This window comes from Oncorhynchus gorbuscha, linkage group LG25 (genome assembly GCF_021184085.1).
Source record: "Oncorhynchus gorbuscha isolate QuinsamMale2020 ecotype Even-year linkage group LG25, OgorEven_v1.0, whole genome shotgun sequence".
NCBI classification, from domain to species: domain Eukaryota; kingdom Metazoa; phylum Chordata; class Actinopteri; order Salmoniformes; family Salmonidae; genus Oncorhynchus; species Oncorhynchus gorbuscha.
The window spans coordinates 28915694-28935693 of NC_060197.1; the positions used below are offsets into that span (position 1 = coordinate 28915694).

Here is a 20000-nt window from a genome sequence, read left to right on the forward strand (position 1 = left end):
AAGCACAGGATAAAAAAGATCCAGCAGTAGAACAGAAGTGTTGTTTTACAAGTGGAGGAATCCAAATAAAAAACTTATTAAAAAAAACAAGACGCCTAGAAATGATTGACTGGATATTCATATATAATCTGTAAGTGTTGCTAGCGATAAAAAAAAAAACTCACCTTCTTTTATATTCACTCACTTTTTTTGTGTTTTGGTTTTTAAGACAAGTCTAAAGACACGCGAACACACACATTCACTCGCATGTAGCGTATACACAGATTAACACACACACACACACACTGTACTAAAGCACACTAACTGCACACACACTTCTGTGCAACAGCAGTGTCAGAATTATTATCCTAGTCTCCCACACACGCACGCACACACACACACGTTATTAAAATATACAAGATTCTGAATGTCACTAAGACTCGATTGGTCTGACCGGTTGATCACGTGACCCCAGCTCAGCTTTCTGATTGGGTGAGAGAGTCAGAGGCCCCTGGTCCAATGAGAAACCATACACACACAAACAAACTAGGATCCTATTTGTGAGTTATAACATCAAGGGCCACAGTTAGCCTCAGGGTCCAATCAGGAGGCAGATAGGTCTGATACAGGACAGGAGCATTAGAGAAATACAGAGATCTCAGGATGTGGTTGGTCAGTGGGTTTTCTAGGGGTCAAAGTCCCAGAAGTCCAAGTGGTGGCGGTACTAGTGTGTGTTCTCTCACACTAGCCTGGTGTGCATGTTCTCACACACTTATCCTCATGGTGTACAGGGAGGGGACTCTTCTCTTCAGCTCTGGTGGGGGGGGGGTGATTCATGGTGAGACAAAAAAAAGAAAAGTGGGCCCCAGAGTCTCTTGCCAGTCCTGTCCTCTTTTAAGGGGCCGGTGGGGACTATATACTAAACCCTCCATACTTAGCTTAGTGAGTCGAGTGAAGAGTGGTGGGCGTACGGATGGCCTCTTAGGTCAGCTAGATGCACACACCTGTGGCTGGACTGGGGTTGGATAGGGAAGTTCAGATACTGTATAAGGGACTGAAGGTCTTGGTGGTTTTGGAGGGTAGGTCAGTGATGGATTACTGTAGGTAGGTTTTACATGGTACTGTACTATAGGTGGGCTGTAGGTGGTACTGTACTGTACATAGGTGGGCTGTAGGTGGTACTGTACTGTACAGGACAGGGTAAGATGGTAGTTGGTAGTACTGTAGGTTGTCATGGCAACTGCCCTCATACTTTGTAGTAGATGTTTGCTGGACTCTGGGGGGGCATCTCCTGGACGATGTAGACGGGGTGACCGTAGTCCCCGCTCACCTTCTCGTAGTGAGGGCAGTACGCCGAGTCCGAAGCCCGCAGCGGGATGATGATGTCACTGGGTTCCGAGCCGTTGTTGTTACCGCCCCCATGGCCGCCGCCGTGCCCACCGCCATGCCTCTTGGGGCTGGTGAGGGAGGAGAGTGACAGGGGCGGGTGGTGGGACTCCGAGTGCTTGGCGTGTCGCCGCCGGTAACACACCACGCAGATCACCGCGGTGACCAGGAGGAGGAAGGCGGAGCCCCCTGCAGCGCCGGCGATGACGGCCACGTTGGAGGGGGGGAGGGGTCCGTTCTCGCCCCCCGCGCCTCCCGAATCCCCGGCGCCATCGCTAGGAACTCTGGGATGGGTGGCGTTACCAGCACCACCTGTAGAATGACACAAAAAATATGATTTTTATAACCTTATAAAAAACAAATGCAACGTTATGAAACTTTACCTTTAAACAGGTCAACATTCACAGGTCAACATTCACAGGTCAACATTCACAAGGCCGCGGAGCCGGACGGATTACCGGGACGTGTACTCAGAGCATGCGCGGACCAACTGACAAGTGTCTTCACTGACATTTTCAACCTCTCACTGTCTGAGTCTGTAATACCAACATGTTTCAAGCAGTAACCTGCCTAAATCACTACCAACCCGTAGCACTCACATCTGTAGTGATGAAGTGCTTTGAAAGGCTGGTCATGGCTCACATCAACACCATCATCCCGGAAAACGCTAGACCCTCTCCAATTTGCATACCGCCCCAACAGATCCACAGATGACACAATCTCAATCGTAACTCCACACTGCCTTTTCCCACCTGGACAAAAGGAACACCTATGTGAGAATGCTGTTTATTGACTACAGTTCAGGGTTCAACACCATAGTGCCCACAAAGCTCATCACTAAGCTAAGGACCCTGGAACTAAACACCTCCCTCTGCAACTGGATCCTGGGCTGTAGTGGAGCGGGTCAAAGGTTTCAAGTTCCTTGGTGTCCACATCACCAACAACCTATCATGGTCCAAACACACCAAAAAAATCATGAAGACGCACGGCAATGTCTTTTCCAGGTCAGGAGAAAAAATGTGGCAAGGGTCTCCAGATCCTCAAAAGGATTTACAGCTGCACCATCGAGAGCATCCTGACCGGTTGCATCACCGCCTGGTATGGCAACTGCCTGGCCTCTGACCGTAAGGCGCTACAGAGCGTAGTGCGAATGGCCCAGTACATCACTGGGGCCAAGCTTCCTGCCATCCAGGACCTATATACTAGGCGGTGTCAGAGGAAGGCCCCAAGTCAGTCACACAAGTCACCTAAATGTACATATCACCTCGACTAACCTTTACCTCCGCGCGTTGACTCGGTACCGGTACCCCCTGTATATAGTCTCTTTATTGTTCTTTTATTGTGTTACTTTTTTATTTATTTTTAACTTAAGTTCATTTAGTAAATATTTTCTCAACTCTATGTTCTTAGAACTGCATTATGGGTTAAGGGCTTGTAAAGTAAGCATTTCGCGGTAAGGTCTACACCTGTTCTACCCGGAGCACATTGACAAATACAATTTGATTTTGATTTAACAGACTTTGACGTGTATACAAGAAATGACACTGTACCTCTCATAGGCAATTCTTAAACCTCAAACCAACATCCTGCCGACTGAGACGCCGTGGCTCTGGCTAGAAGCTACAGCCATCCACCGTGTGGGGATCGAGGCGGCACGCCTCATCCCTTAAGCCTAACAACGTTGTTTATGTTGCCTTGGCGCGTGCCCACATAAAGGAGTCAGAACAGTTGGGTGATTTGGGCGCCATCCCAAACACCACCCCACTCTCTATTTAGTGCACTGTATAGGGAATAGGGTGCCATATGGCTTTGGTAAAAAAGTAGTGCACTTTATAGGGAATAGGGTGCCATATGGGGCACAATCTGGGTCTCTAAAGCTAGAGACCACACAGTGATGCTGCCTGGTTCGAACCTGGTCCCAATCGCATGGTCCGACCGCATGGCAGGTCATAGCCCAGCAGGTGTTTGTTGGATTTGGGACCGCCTGCGAGGAATGGTCATGTTGACCGTGCAAACGTTGGCGGTGGTGGCGGTTAGGGCGGTAATGCGAGGCGCGGTCGTGGGATTGGGTTATCATTATCCTTGGCACATTAACTCCCCTCGTTTTCTCTCCCTCTCTTCCCCGTCTTCCTTCCTCGCTTCGTGGCTCTCCCACTCTGGGTTTTTGTGGACATAATGACTTCCCTCGCTCCTTCCTCACCCTCTACTGTGAGCCCCCTACCATGCATGCAGGACTGACTGATTGTCTAGCTGACTGACAAAACACTAATACTAGACGCCAATTCCGCTCTCCGCCTCTCGCGTTCTTCTCTTCATCCCTCTTTCATTCCCTCCATCCCCCCAACATCTCTCTCTCGTTCCCTCCAAAATCTCTCCATCTCCTCCGCCTCCTTTCACCAGCCCTGTCTATTATCATCCTTTTCCCTTGTTCTCTCTCTCTCCCTCTCCCTCTCCCTGTCTCTCTCCCTCTCCCTCTCTCTCCCTCTCTCTCCCCCTCTCTCCCTCCCTCTCTCCCTCCCTCCCTCCCCTCCCTCCCTCTCCCTCCCTCTCCCTCTCTCCCTCTCCCTCTCTCTCCAACAGTACTCTCCATACCTCTTGCTTCTCCTCTGTCGGTTTTCAACTCCTTCAACAGTGAAGCCATTCCCCTTCCCTTCCTCTCCCCCCCTCCCCTTTTCTGTCTCCTGCGCTTTCTCCTTTGCTCTCGTGTCTCTCGCCCTCTGCTTTCTTCTCTCTCTCTCCATCTCTCATCAGTTCTCTCATATCCACTTCGCATTAGAGAGTAGAGATGGCCTGTATGGCCATGTCCCAAATGGCACCGTACTCCCTATATAGTGCACTACTTTGGACCGGGCCCCTTAAGACTCTGGTCAAACGTAGTGCACTTTAATAGGGAATATGGTGCCATTTGGGACAGTCTGTATGTGGTTGGGAGAGACAGAACCAGCCAGCATACAAAGACCAGGTCAACAAGTTCCCGTCCATGAGACAACATCCCTCCCTCCCTCGCTTCTCTCCTCTATCCTTTCATCGTCCTCTTCTTTTCCTCCTCCCCTCCCCTCCCCTTTCCTCTACTCTTCTGTCTTCCCCTCTCCTGTCCTCTCTCCCTCTCCTCTCTCACTACTCAGATTTATCATTCTCCTCTCCTCTCTCTTCTTCTCTTCCTTCTCTCCGCGGACCAACAGAAACCAGGCCGCCCAAACCAATGACAATAATAACTCCTTCAAATGGCGCCCCTGGTCCCCCCCCACCACCGCTCCCTGGGCAGCTATTAGAGCCATCGTTCCTCGCCTGCGGCACTTAGCTCTGAGGGGAGGAGAAGAAAAGAGGAGATGGACAGAGAGGGATGAGAGAGATCGAGGGATGGATTTAAATAGAGATCCCACAGATGTCGGCGGCTTGTATCCTCCATCTGTCGTTTTCTTTCCGTCCCTCGTTCTCTGTCGCTTCTTTCTTTCTTTACTCACTCATTCACTTGCTTATTTTTTGTCATTTCGGACTGGTTGTGGTATACTCTATCCTCCTGGTGGTGTAAGTGTGTAAGCTCCTCCACACCCCTCTTACCTGCATTTCTGGTGTTGGTACGGCCCGCACTTTGGTCTGGTTTGGCAGGTTTCGGGGGCAGTCCATATGGGTCTGAGGGGGGAAAAAAACAGGGTGGTACAACGGTCAAGATATCACATCCCGTCAACATGAAAACAACCTCAAAACAAGCCCACTGACTACACATAGACTCTGTCTGAGCTATATAAAAAAAACAGATCTCTGAGCCCCATTCAATGAAACTAAATATTGATCGTCTCCCAATGTCCTTTTCTAAAACAGCTCTCCAACTACATTAACAAACGGGATGCTTAAAGGGTTTCCATTTGTAAAAGTACCACAGTGAATATAAAACTGCAAACAAAACAGTCTCCGCGCCCTCCCACCTGCCAGACAGGGAACGGCCCCACTGTCATGCTAGGCCGCGGCCCCCAAAAACGGCACCGTATGCCCTCCCTAGTGCACTTCCCTACGGACCCCGATCAAACGTTGTGCACTATATAGGGAATAGCGGGAATAGCGGGCCATTTGGGGTGGCCCTAATATCCTCTCGCTGGGGCTATGACAGAGTGCCGTATAGATTTACAGAGAGGGACATAATAGACAGCCCTGTTATGCTGTGAACACAATGTACACACACTATGTGCTGAGCTATAGTTCTACACTAACTGACATTTACGGAGGTCCATACACAGTGGCAAGTATTATTGGCTCGACAGGCCCTCTGAAGACAGACAGCCAATCAGAACTTGGCATGAGGGGTGTTTGGATCAATATGACTACTGGGGCTTGTGAGTGCTGTGTGCATTTGAGGGGTGTGTGTGTGTGTGTGTGTGAGAGCTTGTGTGTATTATTATCCTTGTGGGTAACAAGTCCCCAGAAGTAAAACAAGGATCATTCTCTCCCGTGGGGACATTTCCTACATCCCCATGAGGAGAAAGGCTATTTTAGGCTACGGGGTTAGAATTAGGGTTGGTGGTTATGTTTAGGAGTTAGGGTTATGTTCAGGGTTAAGGTTAGGGAAAATAGGACCTGTAATGGAAACCAATTGTAGGTCTCCACAAGGATAGTAAAACAAAGTGTGTGTGTGTGTGTGTGTGTGTGTGTGTGTGTGTGTGTGTGTGTGTGTGTGTGTGTGTGTGTGTGTGTGTGTGTGTGTGTGTGTGTGTGTGTGTGTGTGTGTGTGTGTGTGTGTGTGTGTGTGTGTGTGTGTGTGTGTGTGTGTGTGTTTCAGAGCTGAGTGGCGCTCCAAATCTCATCAGAGATCTCTATGAGGCGGCACACTGTGTGTTTAGATGACAAACAGAGCAGAGGTGACCTTTCAAACCCACAACAGATAACACAGGGAGAGGGGGGGATAAAGGAGATGTTGGATGGGGAGAAAGACAGGACGGGTAGGCAAGGAGAGAAAAGGGATGAATGAGGTAGAAAGAGAGAGAGAAGACAGAGACAGGTAGGGAGAGAAAGAGAGGGCGCAAGAAAAATGGGAGACAGACAGAGAGAGGGGCGGGGAGGGCAAGAGAGGTAAGGGAGAAAGGAAGATGTGAAAGAGAGAGAGGGACATGAAAGGTGAGAGAGAGAAAGACATGAAAGGTGAGAGAGAAAGACATGAAAGGTGAGAGAGAGAGAGAGAGAGAGAGAGAGAGAGAGAGAGAGAGAGAGAGAGAGAGAGAGAGAGAGAGAGAGACATGAGAGAGAGAGAGAGAAAGGTGAGAGAGAGAGAGAGAGAAAGGTGAGAGAGAGAGAGAGAGAGAGAGGGACATGAAAGGTGAGAGAGAGAGAGACATGAAAGGTGAGAGAGAGAAAGACATGAAAGGAGAGAGAGAGAGAGAGAGAGAGAGAGAGAGAGAGAGAGAGAGAGAGAGACATGAAAGGTGAGAGAGAGAGAGAGAGAGAGGGACATGAAAGGTGAGAGAGAGAGAGAGACATGAAAGGTGAGAGAGAGAGAGAGAGAGAGAAGAGAGAGAGAGAGAGAGAGAGAGAGAGAGAGAGAGAGAGAGAGAGAGAGAGAGAGAGAGAGAGAGCGAGACATGAAAGGTGAGAGAGAGAGAGAGAGAGAGAGAGAGAGAGAGGGACATGAAAGGTGAGAGAGAGAGAGGGACATGAAAGGTGAGAGAGAGAGAGAGAGAGAGAGGGACATGAAAGGTGAGAGAGAGAGAGGGACATGAAAGGTGGACCTGCAAATTAGTGTGAAACACAAGAGAACAGAGGTGAGGAGGACGAGAGAGAGGAAGGGAGGGAATCAATGATGGCGGTTTTCATTCAAGCAGCAACGAAAGAAAGAGAGTGGGAGAAAGAAAAGAGAGATATAGGGAGTGCTACTCTTCTCCCCTGGGTGGGCTGTGGAGAATGATGGAGACACAGCAGCACCACTTCCCTCTCAGGAGAACAGCTTCCACATCAACACACAGAAAGAATAACTTTCACAACAACACACAGAGAAGAGAGCTTGTACAACAACACACAGAGAAGAGTGCTTTCACAACAACACATAGAGAAGCGGATTTCACAACAACACACATAGAGAAGATGATTCCACAACAACACACATAGAGAAGAGGATTCCACAACAACACACATAGAGAAGAGGATTCCACAACAACACACATAGAGAAGAGGATTCCACAACAACACACATAGAGAAGAAGATTCCACAACAACACACATAGAGAAGAGGATTCCACAACAACACACATAGAGAAGAGGATTCCACAACAACACACATAGAGAAGAGGATTCCACAACAACACACACAGAGAAGAGGATTCCACAACAACACACATAGAGAAGAGGATTCCACAACAACACACATAGAGAAGAAGATTCCACAACAACACACATAGAGAAGAGGATTCCACAACAACACACATAGAGAAGAGGATTCCACAACAACACACATAGAGAAGAGGATTCCACAACAACACACATAGAGAAGAGGATTCCACAACAACACACATAGAGAAGAAGATTCCACAACAACACACATAGAGAAGAGGATTCCACAACAACACACATAGAGAAGAGGATTCCACAACAACACACATAGAGAAGAGGATTCCACAACAACACACATAGAGAAGAGGATTCCACAACAACACACATAGAGAAGAGGATTCCACAACAACACACATAGAGAAGAGGATTCCACAACAACACACATAGAGAAGAGGATTCCACAACAACACACATAGAGAAGAGGATTCCACAACAACACACATAGAGAAGAGGATTCCACAACAACACACATAGAGAAGAGGATTCCACAACAACACACATAGAGAAGAAGATTCCACAACAACACACATAGAGAAGAGGATTCCACAACAACACACATAGAGAAGAGGATTCCACAACAACACACATAGAGAAGAGGATTCCACAACAACACACATAGAGAAGAGGATTCCACAACAACACACATAGAGAAGGTGGCTTTCATAACAACACAGAGAGAAGAGAGCTTTCATATCAACACACAGAAAGAAGGGCTTTCACTATAACATACATACTGAAGAGAGCTTTCACAACAACACACACAGAAAAGAGAGCTTTCACAACAACACACACAGAAAAGAGAGCTTTCACAACAACACACAGAAAGAAGAGCTTTCACAACAACACACAGAAAGAAGAGCTTTCACAACAACACACAGAAAGAAGAGCTTTCACAACAACACACAGAAAGAAGAGCTTTCACAACAACACACATAGAGAAGAGGATTCCACAACAACACACATAGAGAAGAGGATTCCACAACAACACACATAGAGAAGAGGATTCCACAACAACACACATAGAGAAGAGGATTCCACAACAACACACATAGAGAAGAGGATTCCACAACAACACACAGAGAAGAGAGCTTTCACAACAACACACAAAGAGAAGAGGATTTCACAACAACACACAGAGAAGGTGGCTTCCATAACAACACAGAGAGAAGAGAGCTTTCATATCAACACACAGAAAGAATAACTTTCACAACAACACACATAGAGAAGAGGATTCCACAACAACACACATAGAGAAGAGGATTCCACAACAACACACATAGAGAAGAGGATTCCACAACAACACACATAGAGAAGAGGATTCCACAACAACACACATAGAGAAGAGGATTCCACAACAACACACAGAGAAGAGAGCTTTCACAACAACACACAAAGAGAAGAGGATTTCACAACAACACACAGAGAAGGTGGCTTTCATAACAACACAGAGAGAAGAGAGCTTTCATATCAACACACAGAAAGAATAACTTTCACAACAACACACATAGAGAAGAGAGCTTTAACAACAACACACAGAAAGAAGGGCTTTCACTATAACATACATACTGAAGAGAGCTTTCACAACAACACACATAAAGAAGAGCTTTCACAACAACAACACACACAGAAAAGAGAGCTTTCACAACAACACACAGAAAGAAGAGCTTTCACAACAACACACAGAAAGAAGAGCTTTCACAACAACACACAGAAAGAAGGGCTTTCACTATAACATACATACATACTGAAGAGAGCTTTCACAACAACACACATAAAGAAGAGCTTTCACAACAACACACAGAAAGAAGAGCTTTCACAACAACACACAGAAAGAAGAGCGTTCACAACAACACACAGAAAGAAGAGCTTTCACAACAACACACAGAAAGAAGAGCTTTCACAACAACACACAGAAAGAAGAGCTTTCACAACAACACACAGAAAGAAGAGCGTTCACAACAACACACAGAGAGAAGAGCTTTCACAACAACTCACAGAGAGAAGAGCTTTCACAACAACGCACAGAGAGAAGAGCTTTCACAACAACACACAGAGAGAAGAGCTTTCACAACAACACACAGAGAGAAGAGCTTTCACAACAACACACAGAGAAAAGGGCTTTCACAACAACACACAGAGAAGAGCTTTCACAACAACACACAGAGAAGAGCTTTCACAACAACACACAGAGAGAAGAGCTTTCACAACAACACACAGATAAGAGCTTTCACAACAACTCACAGAGAGGAGAGCTTTCACAACAACACACAGAGAGAATAGCTTTCACAACAACACACAGAGAGAAGAGCTTTCACAACAGCACACAGAAAGAAGAGCTTTCACAACAACACACAGAGAGAAGCGCTATCTCAACAACACACAGTGCTGATAACACTGTTGGGGAGGGAGAGAGGATTATATTATGAGGAGCATGGAATGGGGAGTATGTGTGAGTGTGTGTGCACTTGTTATCAGTATGTGTACCTATGAGACGTGTACCTGTGATGAAAATTACAGGCCTCTCTCATCTTTTTAAGTGGGAGAACTTGCACAATTGGTGGCTGACTAAATACTTTTTTGCCCCACTGTATTTGTGTTTGCAGTCAAAATATGTGTATGTAAGAGAAAACGTGTGACTTCCATCTAAAACATTGACCCCCCCAGCAGCAGAGTCATTTCCAGGATCAGTGGTGTTTAACACCAGTGACCGTTTACTCTACTGTATACATACAAAGTCATTAGTAGAGTCATTGTGTTTAACACCATAGAGACGGTTTACTCTACTGTATACATACAAAGTCATTATCAGGGTCAGTGGTGTTTAAGCCTAGAATGAGCAGCCTACTCCTTACTGTATGTCTGGGCATAGACAGCCAGTAGCAGAGAGTCGTGGTGTTTAGTGTGTTAGTGAGTGAAGTCAACAGGGCTCATTAGAGCCATGTGATCCTGGCTGCTCCTCTCCTCCAGCTCGTTGCCTCTAATCAACACTAATACACTTAGAGTACACTGTCAGTGTGTGTGTGTGTGTGTGTGTGTGTGTGTGTGTGTGTGTGTGTGTGTGTGTGTGTGTGTGTGTGTGTGTGTGTGTGTGTGTGTGTGTGTGTGTGTGTGTGTGTGTGTGTGTGTGTGTGTGTGTGTGTGTGTGTGTGTGTGTGTGTGTGTGTGTGTGTGTGTGTGTGTGTGTGTTAGAGAGAGAGAGAGAGAGAGAAAATGATGAATGAGTGTTTATTTCAGGTGTGTTTCAGTACTCACTCTGTCCCACTTTGAGGATCACCTTCATGCCCTGCGTGGCACACACTCCTCCCCTCATACTCTCCAGGCCCTGGCGCGTCCCATCTGACGTGGCTGGAGGGGGAACAACAGAACAACTTATTAGGCCGACTGTCTAACACACACACACACACACACACACACACACACACACACACACACACACACACACACACACACACACACACACACACACACACACACACACACACACACACACACACACACACACACACACACACACACCTCACCCTCACGGGTAAAACACACAAACTCACACACTCTCCCTTTCACAATGCCTCCCATTCACACAGCCCGCCCATTCTACCCAGCCAGTGGATGAGTGACATTTGCAGGCGTGGTGATTAAACTCGCACACAGAAGCTGTGAAATGTCACAGTCCTACAAGATGTGAGAGTTTTAATGAGTCCTAATGTCTCATTTAGTGCCTAGTGACTGAGCTCTGTGGACTCAATGACTAACACATGAATAAACTCCAATAAACTGCCCTTGATATAGAAGTCCACTTTTGACTGGACAAACACGCTGAAGAGAGAGAGAGATAAAGTATTATTATTATTGAGGAGACAATGATTATCTCATTGAGAATTCAGGATTCATTATATAATTATAAAAGAGAGAAAGAGAAATGGGCTTCTGTGTAATTAAACAGTATCATGTTACGATTTAGCAGATGCTTTTATCCAAAGGGACGTGTTGTTTAACACATTTAGTATATTGGGTCCATGAGGGATTCGAACCCACATACCCAGGTGTTGCAAGCACCATGCTCTTATCCATGCCATCTTAGCTATCAGAGCTAACGCACAATATAATCGGTGAGAGTATAGGAATCAGATATCGGACAGATATTAGCTCAAAAATGGCAACATGGGCATCGGCCAGATGTCTAGTTTAACGCCTACGTGAAAAACCGATGTCAAAGCTGACGTGCATACCTATATAACGTAGGTAGATGACGTACATACCTATATAACGTAGGTAGATGACGTGCATACCTATATAACGTAGGTAGATGACGTGCATACCTATATAACGTAGGTAGATGACGTGCATACCTATATAACGTAGGTAGATGACGTGCATACCTATATAACGTAGGTAGATGACGTGCATACCTATATAACGTAGGTAGATGACGTGCATACCTATATAACGTAGGTAGATGACGTGCATACCTATATAACGTAGGTAGATGACGTGCATACCTATATAACGTAGGTAGATGACGTGCATACCTATATAACGTAGGTAGATGACGTACATACCTATATAACGTAGGCACACGACGTAAGGACGCCGCGAAAAATACAGCGCTACACAGAACATCAGAAAAATACTAAGCGCTACACTTCCAACAACTAAACAAGTTCCACTCAAGCAGTCATTTGAGAGAGTAAGAACATATCGGCGAGACAACTCAAAACGGTCTAAATCCATTCACGCCACGATAACGGATCTCATTGCCCTTGACACTCAACCGTTCTCTGTCGTGGATGATGTTGGCTTTCGCAGACTGGTCGAGCACCGGTACACACCACCAAGTAGGCGCTATTTTTCAGACGTTGCCCTACCGGAGTTACACGGTATTGTTGGTGAAACATCCGTGAGCTATACTTGCTATGGGTGTCACTGCTACTAGCTTCACGACTGACATTTGGACCAGAGATGTCAGGCCCATGAGCCTGCCGAGTCTGACAGCACAGTGGGTCCATTTCCTACTGAGGAAAGCAGCTGAAGAATGTGCTGGTTCTCATACCACTGCTGCCATTTCAATGGCATATGAGAACATGTTTGAAAGACAATCCTAGCGCCATTCGAACAACTGACTGGAGAAATGAGCTCATCAACTGCGTCTGCAGCAGACGTGATATACCCTCTGTCATGGCATTGAAACTACTGCTCAACAAAACTGCAGACTGACCCATAGGGTTAAAACTTGAAAAAGTACTCTACTAGAGGCTGTGAACAAGCGATTCGGTGTTATTCTCTCGGAGCCTCTTCACTGTGTCGCCACCGTGGAGCACTAGGTACAAGGGCCGCTACTTCGATGCAGACAAGAAACAGGGTTTACGTGAAATGTTACAGACACAGCTGGACAAGATGGAAACGGACACAGAGCGCACAGAGGAAGAGAGGCCACGGACAGACAGAGCTGAAACTTCACCGCTTGACATGTAATGATGAAATCCTGGTTGAGACTGAAACGACTGAACAAATTAACAACGAAACAGCACAGCAAGCAAGCGAAATACATTTTGGTTTTGATTACGTTTTACTATGTAAATGCCAACAAAATTTGTTTTTGCTCAGTGTGGTGTGTGATTTGTGTGTAACCTTTATTTAACTAGTAGGCAAGTCAGTTAAGAACAAATTCTTATTGAAAATGACGGCCGACCCCGGCCAAACCTGGACGACGCTGGGCCAATTGTGCGCTTTCCTATGGGACTCCCAAACACGGCTAGATGTAATACAGCCTGGATTCGAACCAGGGACTGTAATGACGCCTCTTGCACTGAGATGCAGTGCCTTAGACTGCTGCATCCATGTGTGTGTGTGTGTGTGTGAACTATTTAACTGTACTAGAATGCTTAAAAGGCTATTTCTACTACTCTCCATGTAGTCTATAGGCTGAGGCTCGTTGACTGAGAGGAGAGAGGGATGTGCTTCTACACCTGCATTGCTTGCTGTTTGGGGTTTTAGGCTGGGTTTCTGTACAGCACTTTGTGACATCGGCTAATGTAAATAGGGCTTTATAAATACATTTGACTGAAATTTGATTGATGAGAACGGATGAGTGCAATTTCTGAGAAACACAGAAAACGCTCTCTCTACCTCTCTCCTCCCTCTCTTTCAGTTCACGCCTCAAGACCTCTGCTTTCCCTCAAAAATTACATCCGGCCTCTTATTTTTCTCTCCCTTTGACTTGAGGCTACAGATTAAGGTGTTGGCGAGGAGAGAGGGAGCGGGGGAGAAAGAGAGTGAGGTGTGAAAGAAGAGAGCCTTAGTCATCTCACCTCTCCATCTTCCTGCCAGCCTGTTAGTGTTGGAAAGTGTGAAAGGAGGCGAGAGGAGAGAGGGATCTGCAGAGGACAAGGACATTAATATGGAGGAATGGATAGAAAAACCAAGATGGGAAAGGAAAGATGCTTGAGAGGAAGAAGAGAGAAGATGACGGGAGGCAAAAAGGACAGTGCTGGAGGTTTTAAAAAAAGGACTGAAAGGCTGGCAAAGGACAGAGTGAAAGAGAAGAGAATAAGAAGAACAGGGAGGCGAGAGAACACGAGGAGGAGGGAGGATAGAGACTGATCGTTTATGACAAGCTGTTGTTGACATGACTGAGACAGCAGACTATGAGAAGTGATGGAAAGAACGAGAGAGGAGAGAGAGAGAGAACAAGAGAGAGAGAGAGAGGAGAGAGGGGGGGACGAGAGAGAGGGGGGAGAGAACGAGGGGAGAGAGAACGAGAGAGGGAGAGGAGGGAGGGGGAGAGGAGAGAGAGGGAGAGAGGGAGGGAGAGAGAAGAGGAGAGAGAGAGAGAACGAGAGAGGGAGAGGAGACAGAGAGAGGGAGAGAGGAGAGAGAGAGAGAGAACGAGAGAGGGAGAGAGAGAGAGAGAGAAGGAAGACGAGACAGAGAGAGAGGGAGAGAACGAGAGAGGGGGAGAGGGGGGAGAGAGAACGAGAGAGGGAGAGAGAGAGGGGGAGAGGGGGAGAGAGAACGAGAGAGGGGAGAGAGGGGAGAGGGAGAGAGAGGGGGAGAGGGGGAGAACGAGAGAGGGAGAGAGAGAGGGGAGAGGGAGAAGGGGGAGAGGGAGGAGAGAGGGGGAGAGGGAGAACGAGAGAGGGGGAGAGGGGGAGAGGGAGAACGAGAACGAGAGAGAGAGAGGGGGGAGAGGGAGAACGAGAGGGAGGGAGAGGGGGAGAGGGAGAACGAGAGAGGGAGAGAGGGGGAGAGGGAGAACGAGAGAGGGAGAGAGGGGGAGAGGGAGAACGAGAGAGGGGAGAGGGGGAGAGGGGAGAACGAGAGAGGGAGAGACTACTTTAAGCTGTTGCCATTTATGAAAAAAAAGGTGGTAACGGAGAGAAAAGAGAAAAGAAAAGAGGGATAATGCAAGTAGTTGTTAGTCTTAACCACATAACTTTGGAACAGAGAGAAAGAGCAAGAAGAAAATAAGGAATGTGACAATGGAGTTGTGGGGGGGGGAGTAGAGGAGTGGATAGAGAGTAGCTTGGGATGAGCCGAGAGGAAAGACCGAAAACAGCGACAGGGGAGGGAGGGAGAAGGAAGGAAGGAGGGAGAGGGAAGGAAGGAGGGAGGGATGCGTAATTGAGACGATGATCAGCAGTGATAGGGGGGTGTAGAACAGTCGAGGACGACGGGGGAGCGTCGCCTCGCCACCCTCTTCCTCCCACCAAACAAAGAAGGGAGCGAAAGACTGAAAAACGTAATTCATGAAATAACACCGCAGTCATCCTCAATCAGCCCATTCAGTCTGCACCAGAGTAGGGCTTCAGACAAGTGTGTAGTGTGAGTGGGTGTCTGTGTGTGTGCAGTCTGTCTCCCTGTGTGTGTGTATACAGTCCTTCTCCAACTAGACCAGACCAGCTACTGAAGTCAGTCTCCAGAGTGAACACTGGCCTGGGTTGACCCGATACAGGCTGCATCTCAAACGTGACCCTATTCCCGACGTAGCGAATACACCGTCTGCACGTGGAGCTGTCACCCACTCGGGGACTTGAAGGAGAAGCACGTTGTCAGGTGGCAGATAGATTAAAGTAAAAGGGGATGATGAGAGAGACGAGGTGCGGAGCGAAAGAGCAGATTAAACGACACACACAAAGAAAACAAACAAACAAACCGAGGGAACAAAGAGGAGGGATCGGAGCGAGAGCGTATAGAAGTGTGTGTGTCTCTCGTCTCTCCCACGCTCGCCGCTGGTGTGTGTGATACCGTGTCTGTGACGCACTCTTGTTGTCTAAAGTTATGAACATGATATCACACACACACACACACACAAAATAATGGAATTGTGAGTGGGTGTTTGGCCCCTGGGATACACATTACTAACATCCGTTAACGCTGGAGCGATGGGGTGTGTGTGTGTGTGTGTGTGTGTGTGTGTGTGTGTGTGTGTGTGTGTGTGTGTGTGTGTGTGTGTGTGTGTGTGTGTGTGTGTGTGTGTGTGTGTGTGTGTGTGTGTGTGTGTGTGTGTGTGTGTGTGTGTGTGTGAATGTGTGTCGTGTTGTCTTCCGTCTGTACATATAAACATGAAACGTTTGGCATCCCAAACACCGGGAGTTCTGCTCTTAGCTCCAGTTGGTTGGTCTCTAGACCACATTTCCAGAACACGATGGAACAAAGCCTGTCGCACACGCGCCGATGATGACAAAAGCTGTGTGTGTGTGTGTGTGCGCACCATGTGTATTCTGACACGTCGTCCTGAGAATAACTCAATCCACAAAGCGACTTCACTATTAGTGAGTACTGGACCTTTTTTTTCCTTCTGAGATAGGAACAAAAGTTGGTCAGTCAAAAGACCGGGGGGAGGGAATTTACAGTCGCATTCCTGTGCTAACTCTGAAGTCCTCCTTCTCCAGAGAGATATGGTATATCTACATGTCACCCAGAGGATGAGGCTTTAACTATATGTTCCCCTCCCTGGACACACACACACACACACACACACACACACACCCTTGAGAAAGAGTTATGTCAGGGACTCACACCGTCTCTCCCGGCCAACTCCTTCAAATCTTGGATCATACTTCCTATTTCCTGTAACTGTAGAACCCTTCATAACTCACATAGAACACTTTTAGAACCTTTTGATGACACATTAACGAAGCCATCACAACCCATTACCTTTCCCTGACAGCTGAACACATTAAGCTGTGTACTCAAACCAAAAATAGCTATTATATACTGCATGTATTTCAGCCCTGAAAAAGGTATTATTTTGATCCATAACCTAAGCCAAGACCTTACTGCGTCACTCTTTCGTTGTATGCATCCCACCAAGCTCGAAAATATAGAAATACACACTGACTACTAGTGCCAACACGGCCTGAGGTTTTCCTAAGCTGTTTTCAATGGAGAACATTGAGAAAATGGGTTTTTCCATCATAAAAACCCAGGGAGAATGTTTACTTGGTTGAAGTACCAAAGTCTGTATGTGTGTCTGTATGTGTGTGTCTGTGTGTGTGTCTGTTTATGTCTATGTCTGTATGTGTGTCTGTGTGTGTGTCTGTTTATGTCTATGTGTGTCTGTATGTGTGTGTGTGTGTGTGTGTGTGTGTGTCTGTTTTCAAATCAAATCAAATCAAATTTTATTTGTCACATACACATGGTTAGCAGATGTTAAATGCGAGTGTAGCGAAATGCTTGTGCTTCTAGTTCCAACAATGCAGTGATCACCAACAAGTAATCGAACTATCAATTCCAAAACTACTGTCTTATACACAGTGTAAGGGGATAAGGAACATGTACATAAGGATATATGAATGAGTGATGGTACAGAGCAGCATACAGTAGATGGTATCGAGTACAGTATATACATATGAGATGAGTGTGTAGACAAAGTAAACAAAGTGGCATAGTTAAAGTGGCTAGTGATACATGTTACATAAGGATGCAGTCGATGATGTAGAGTACAGTATATACATATGCATATGAGATGAATAATGTAGGGTAAGTAACATTATATAAGGTAGCATTGTTTAAAGTGGCTAGTGATATATTTACATCATTTCCCATCAATTCCCATTATTAAAATGGCTGGAGTTGGGTCAGTGTCAATGACAGTGTGTTGGCAGCAGCCACTCAATGTTAGTGGTGGCTGTTTAACAGTCTGATGGCCTTGAGATAGAAGCTGTTTTTCAGTCTCTCGGTCCAAGCTTTGATGCACCTGTACTGACCTCGCCTTCTGGATGATAGCTGGGTGAACAGGCAGTGGTTCGGGTGGTTGATGTCCTTGATGATCTTTATGGCCTTCCTGTAACAACGGGTGGTGTAGGTGTCCTGGAGGGCAGGTAGTTTGCCCCCGGTGATGCGTTGTGCAGTCCTCACTACCCTCTGGAGAGCCTTACAGTTGAGGGCGGAGCAGTTGCCGTACCAGGTGGTGATACAGCCCGCCAGGATGCTCTCAATTGTGCATCTGTAGAAGTTTGTGAGTGCTTTTGGTGACAAGCCGAATTTCTTCAGCCTCCTGAGGTTGAATAGGCGCTGCTGCGCCTTCTTCACGACGCTGTCAGTGTGAGTGGACCAATTCAGTTTGTCTGTGATGTGTATGCCGAGGAACTTAAAACTAGCTACCCTCTCCACTACTGTTCCATCGATGTGGATAGGGGGGTGTTCCCTCTGCTGTTTCCTGAAGTCCACAATCATCTCCTTAGTTTTGTTGACGTTGAGTGTGAGGTTATTTTCCTGACACCACACTCCGAGGGCCCTCACCTCCTCCCTGTAGGCCGTCTCGTCGTTGTTGGTAATCAAGCCTACCACTGTTGTGTCGTCCGCAAACTTGATGATTGAGTTGGAGGTGTGCGTGGCCACACAGTCGTGGGTGAACAGGGAGTACAGGAGAGGGCTCAGAACGCACCCTTGTGGGGCCCCCGTGTTGAGGATCAGCGGGGAGGAGATGTTGTTGCCTACCCTCACCACCTGGGGGCGGCCCGTCAGGAAGTCCAGTACCCAGTTGCACAGGGCGGGGTCGAGACCCAGGGTCTCGAGCTTGATGACGAGCTTGGAGGGTACTATGGTGTTGAATGCCGAGCTGTAGTCGATGAACAGCATTCTCACATAGGTATTCCTCTTGTCCAGGTGGGTTAGGGCAGTGTGGTTGAGATTGCATGTCTGCATGTGTCTGTATGTGTGTGTCTGTATATCTGTATGTATGTCTGTATGTGTGTGTCTGTATGTATGTCTGTATGTATGTATGTCTGTATGTGTGTGTCTGTATGTATGTATGTCTGTATGTGTGTGTCTGTATGTATGTATGTCTGTATGTGTGTATGTATGTCTGTATGTGTCTGTATGTCTGTATGTCTGTATGTATGTCTGTATGTCTGTGTGTATGTCTGTATGTCTGTATGTCTGTGTGTATGTCTGTATGTATGTCTGTATGTGTGTATGTGTCTGTATGTGTGTATGTGTCTGTATGTGTGTATGTGTCTGTATGTATGTGTGTATGTGTCTGTATGTGTGTATGTGTCTGTATGTGTGTATGTATGTGTCTGTATGTATGTGTCTGTATGTCTGTATGTGTGTCTGTGTCTGTGTCTGTGTCTGTGTCTGTGTCTGTGTCTGTGTCTGTGTCTGTGTGTGTGTGTGTGTGTGTGTGTGTGTGTGTGTGTGTGTGTGTGTGTGTGTGTGTGTGTGTGTGTGTTTGAGTCGGAGGTACCTAAATGGATACCGACTAGTCTGCTGTTAGTACATCTAAGGACAAGACCTGTGTACGTTGCAGAAATGTTATTTTACATTAAATGTGGAAACCTTACTGGCCATGTTGGCACTATGTGTGTATGTGTGTATGTGGAAACCTTACTGGCCATGTTGGCACTATGTGTGTATGACGTGACATAGTGTATGAGTTGGAATGGGTCTCAGTCAGTGTACAAAATCATGGCCACATGCTAGAGCATAATGTTGGACACACACACACACACACACACACACACACACACACACACAGGGCACAGGGGGACGCCACCAGTACCGCCTTACTCGTTAGTATCGTGGGAAGGAAACAAAACAGCACTAATGTTGGAAACAAACATCATCATTTTGTTATCCAGAGTCATGTTTTATTTATATTCCAAGACAGAGCACAATCTTTTACATACAGCGTGTTTTTAAAGGAAGAAAGAGATGGTCTGCTATGTGTTTCCATTTATGCCATGGAGAAAATACTGAGATACTGGTTTCATCATAGCCCTAACACACACACACACACACACACACACACACACACACACACACACACACACACACACACACACACACACACACACACACACACACACACACACACA

The 20000-nt window shown here is 46.8% G+C and overlaps 1 protein-coding gene across 2 annotated transcripts in view; it reads right to left on the minus strand.

The window, feature by feature from the left end:
- Positions 1–20000, minus strand: part of efnb3b (ephrin-B3b) — a 120948-nt gene that overhangs the window by 2910 nt on the left and 98038 nt on the right. Inside the window, exons 3-6 of one of the 2 annotated variants that reach the window (XR_006835009.1) lie at positions 10933–11025; positions 4927–4998; positions 1172–1677; positions 1–1139 (exon numbers count right to left, since the gene is read on the minus strand). The exon at positions 1–1139 is cut by the window's left edge and continues 2910 nt beyond it. Coding sequence is in view for 1 of the 2 variants with exons in the window: in XM_046329262.1 (XP_046185218.1) it covers positions 1226–1677; positions 4927–4998; positions 10933–11025 (617 nt within the window). In the remaining variant the exon portion in view is untranslated. Of the gene's footprint in view, positions 1678–4926; positions 4999–10932; positions 11026–20000 lie in introns of both variants that reach the window. The other variant, XM_046329262.1, reaches the window with a different exon arrangement.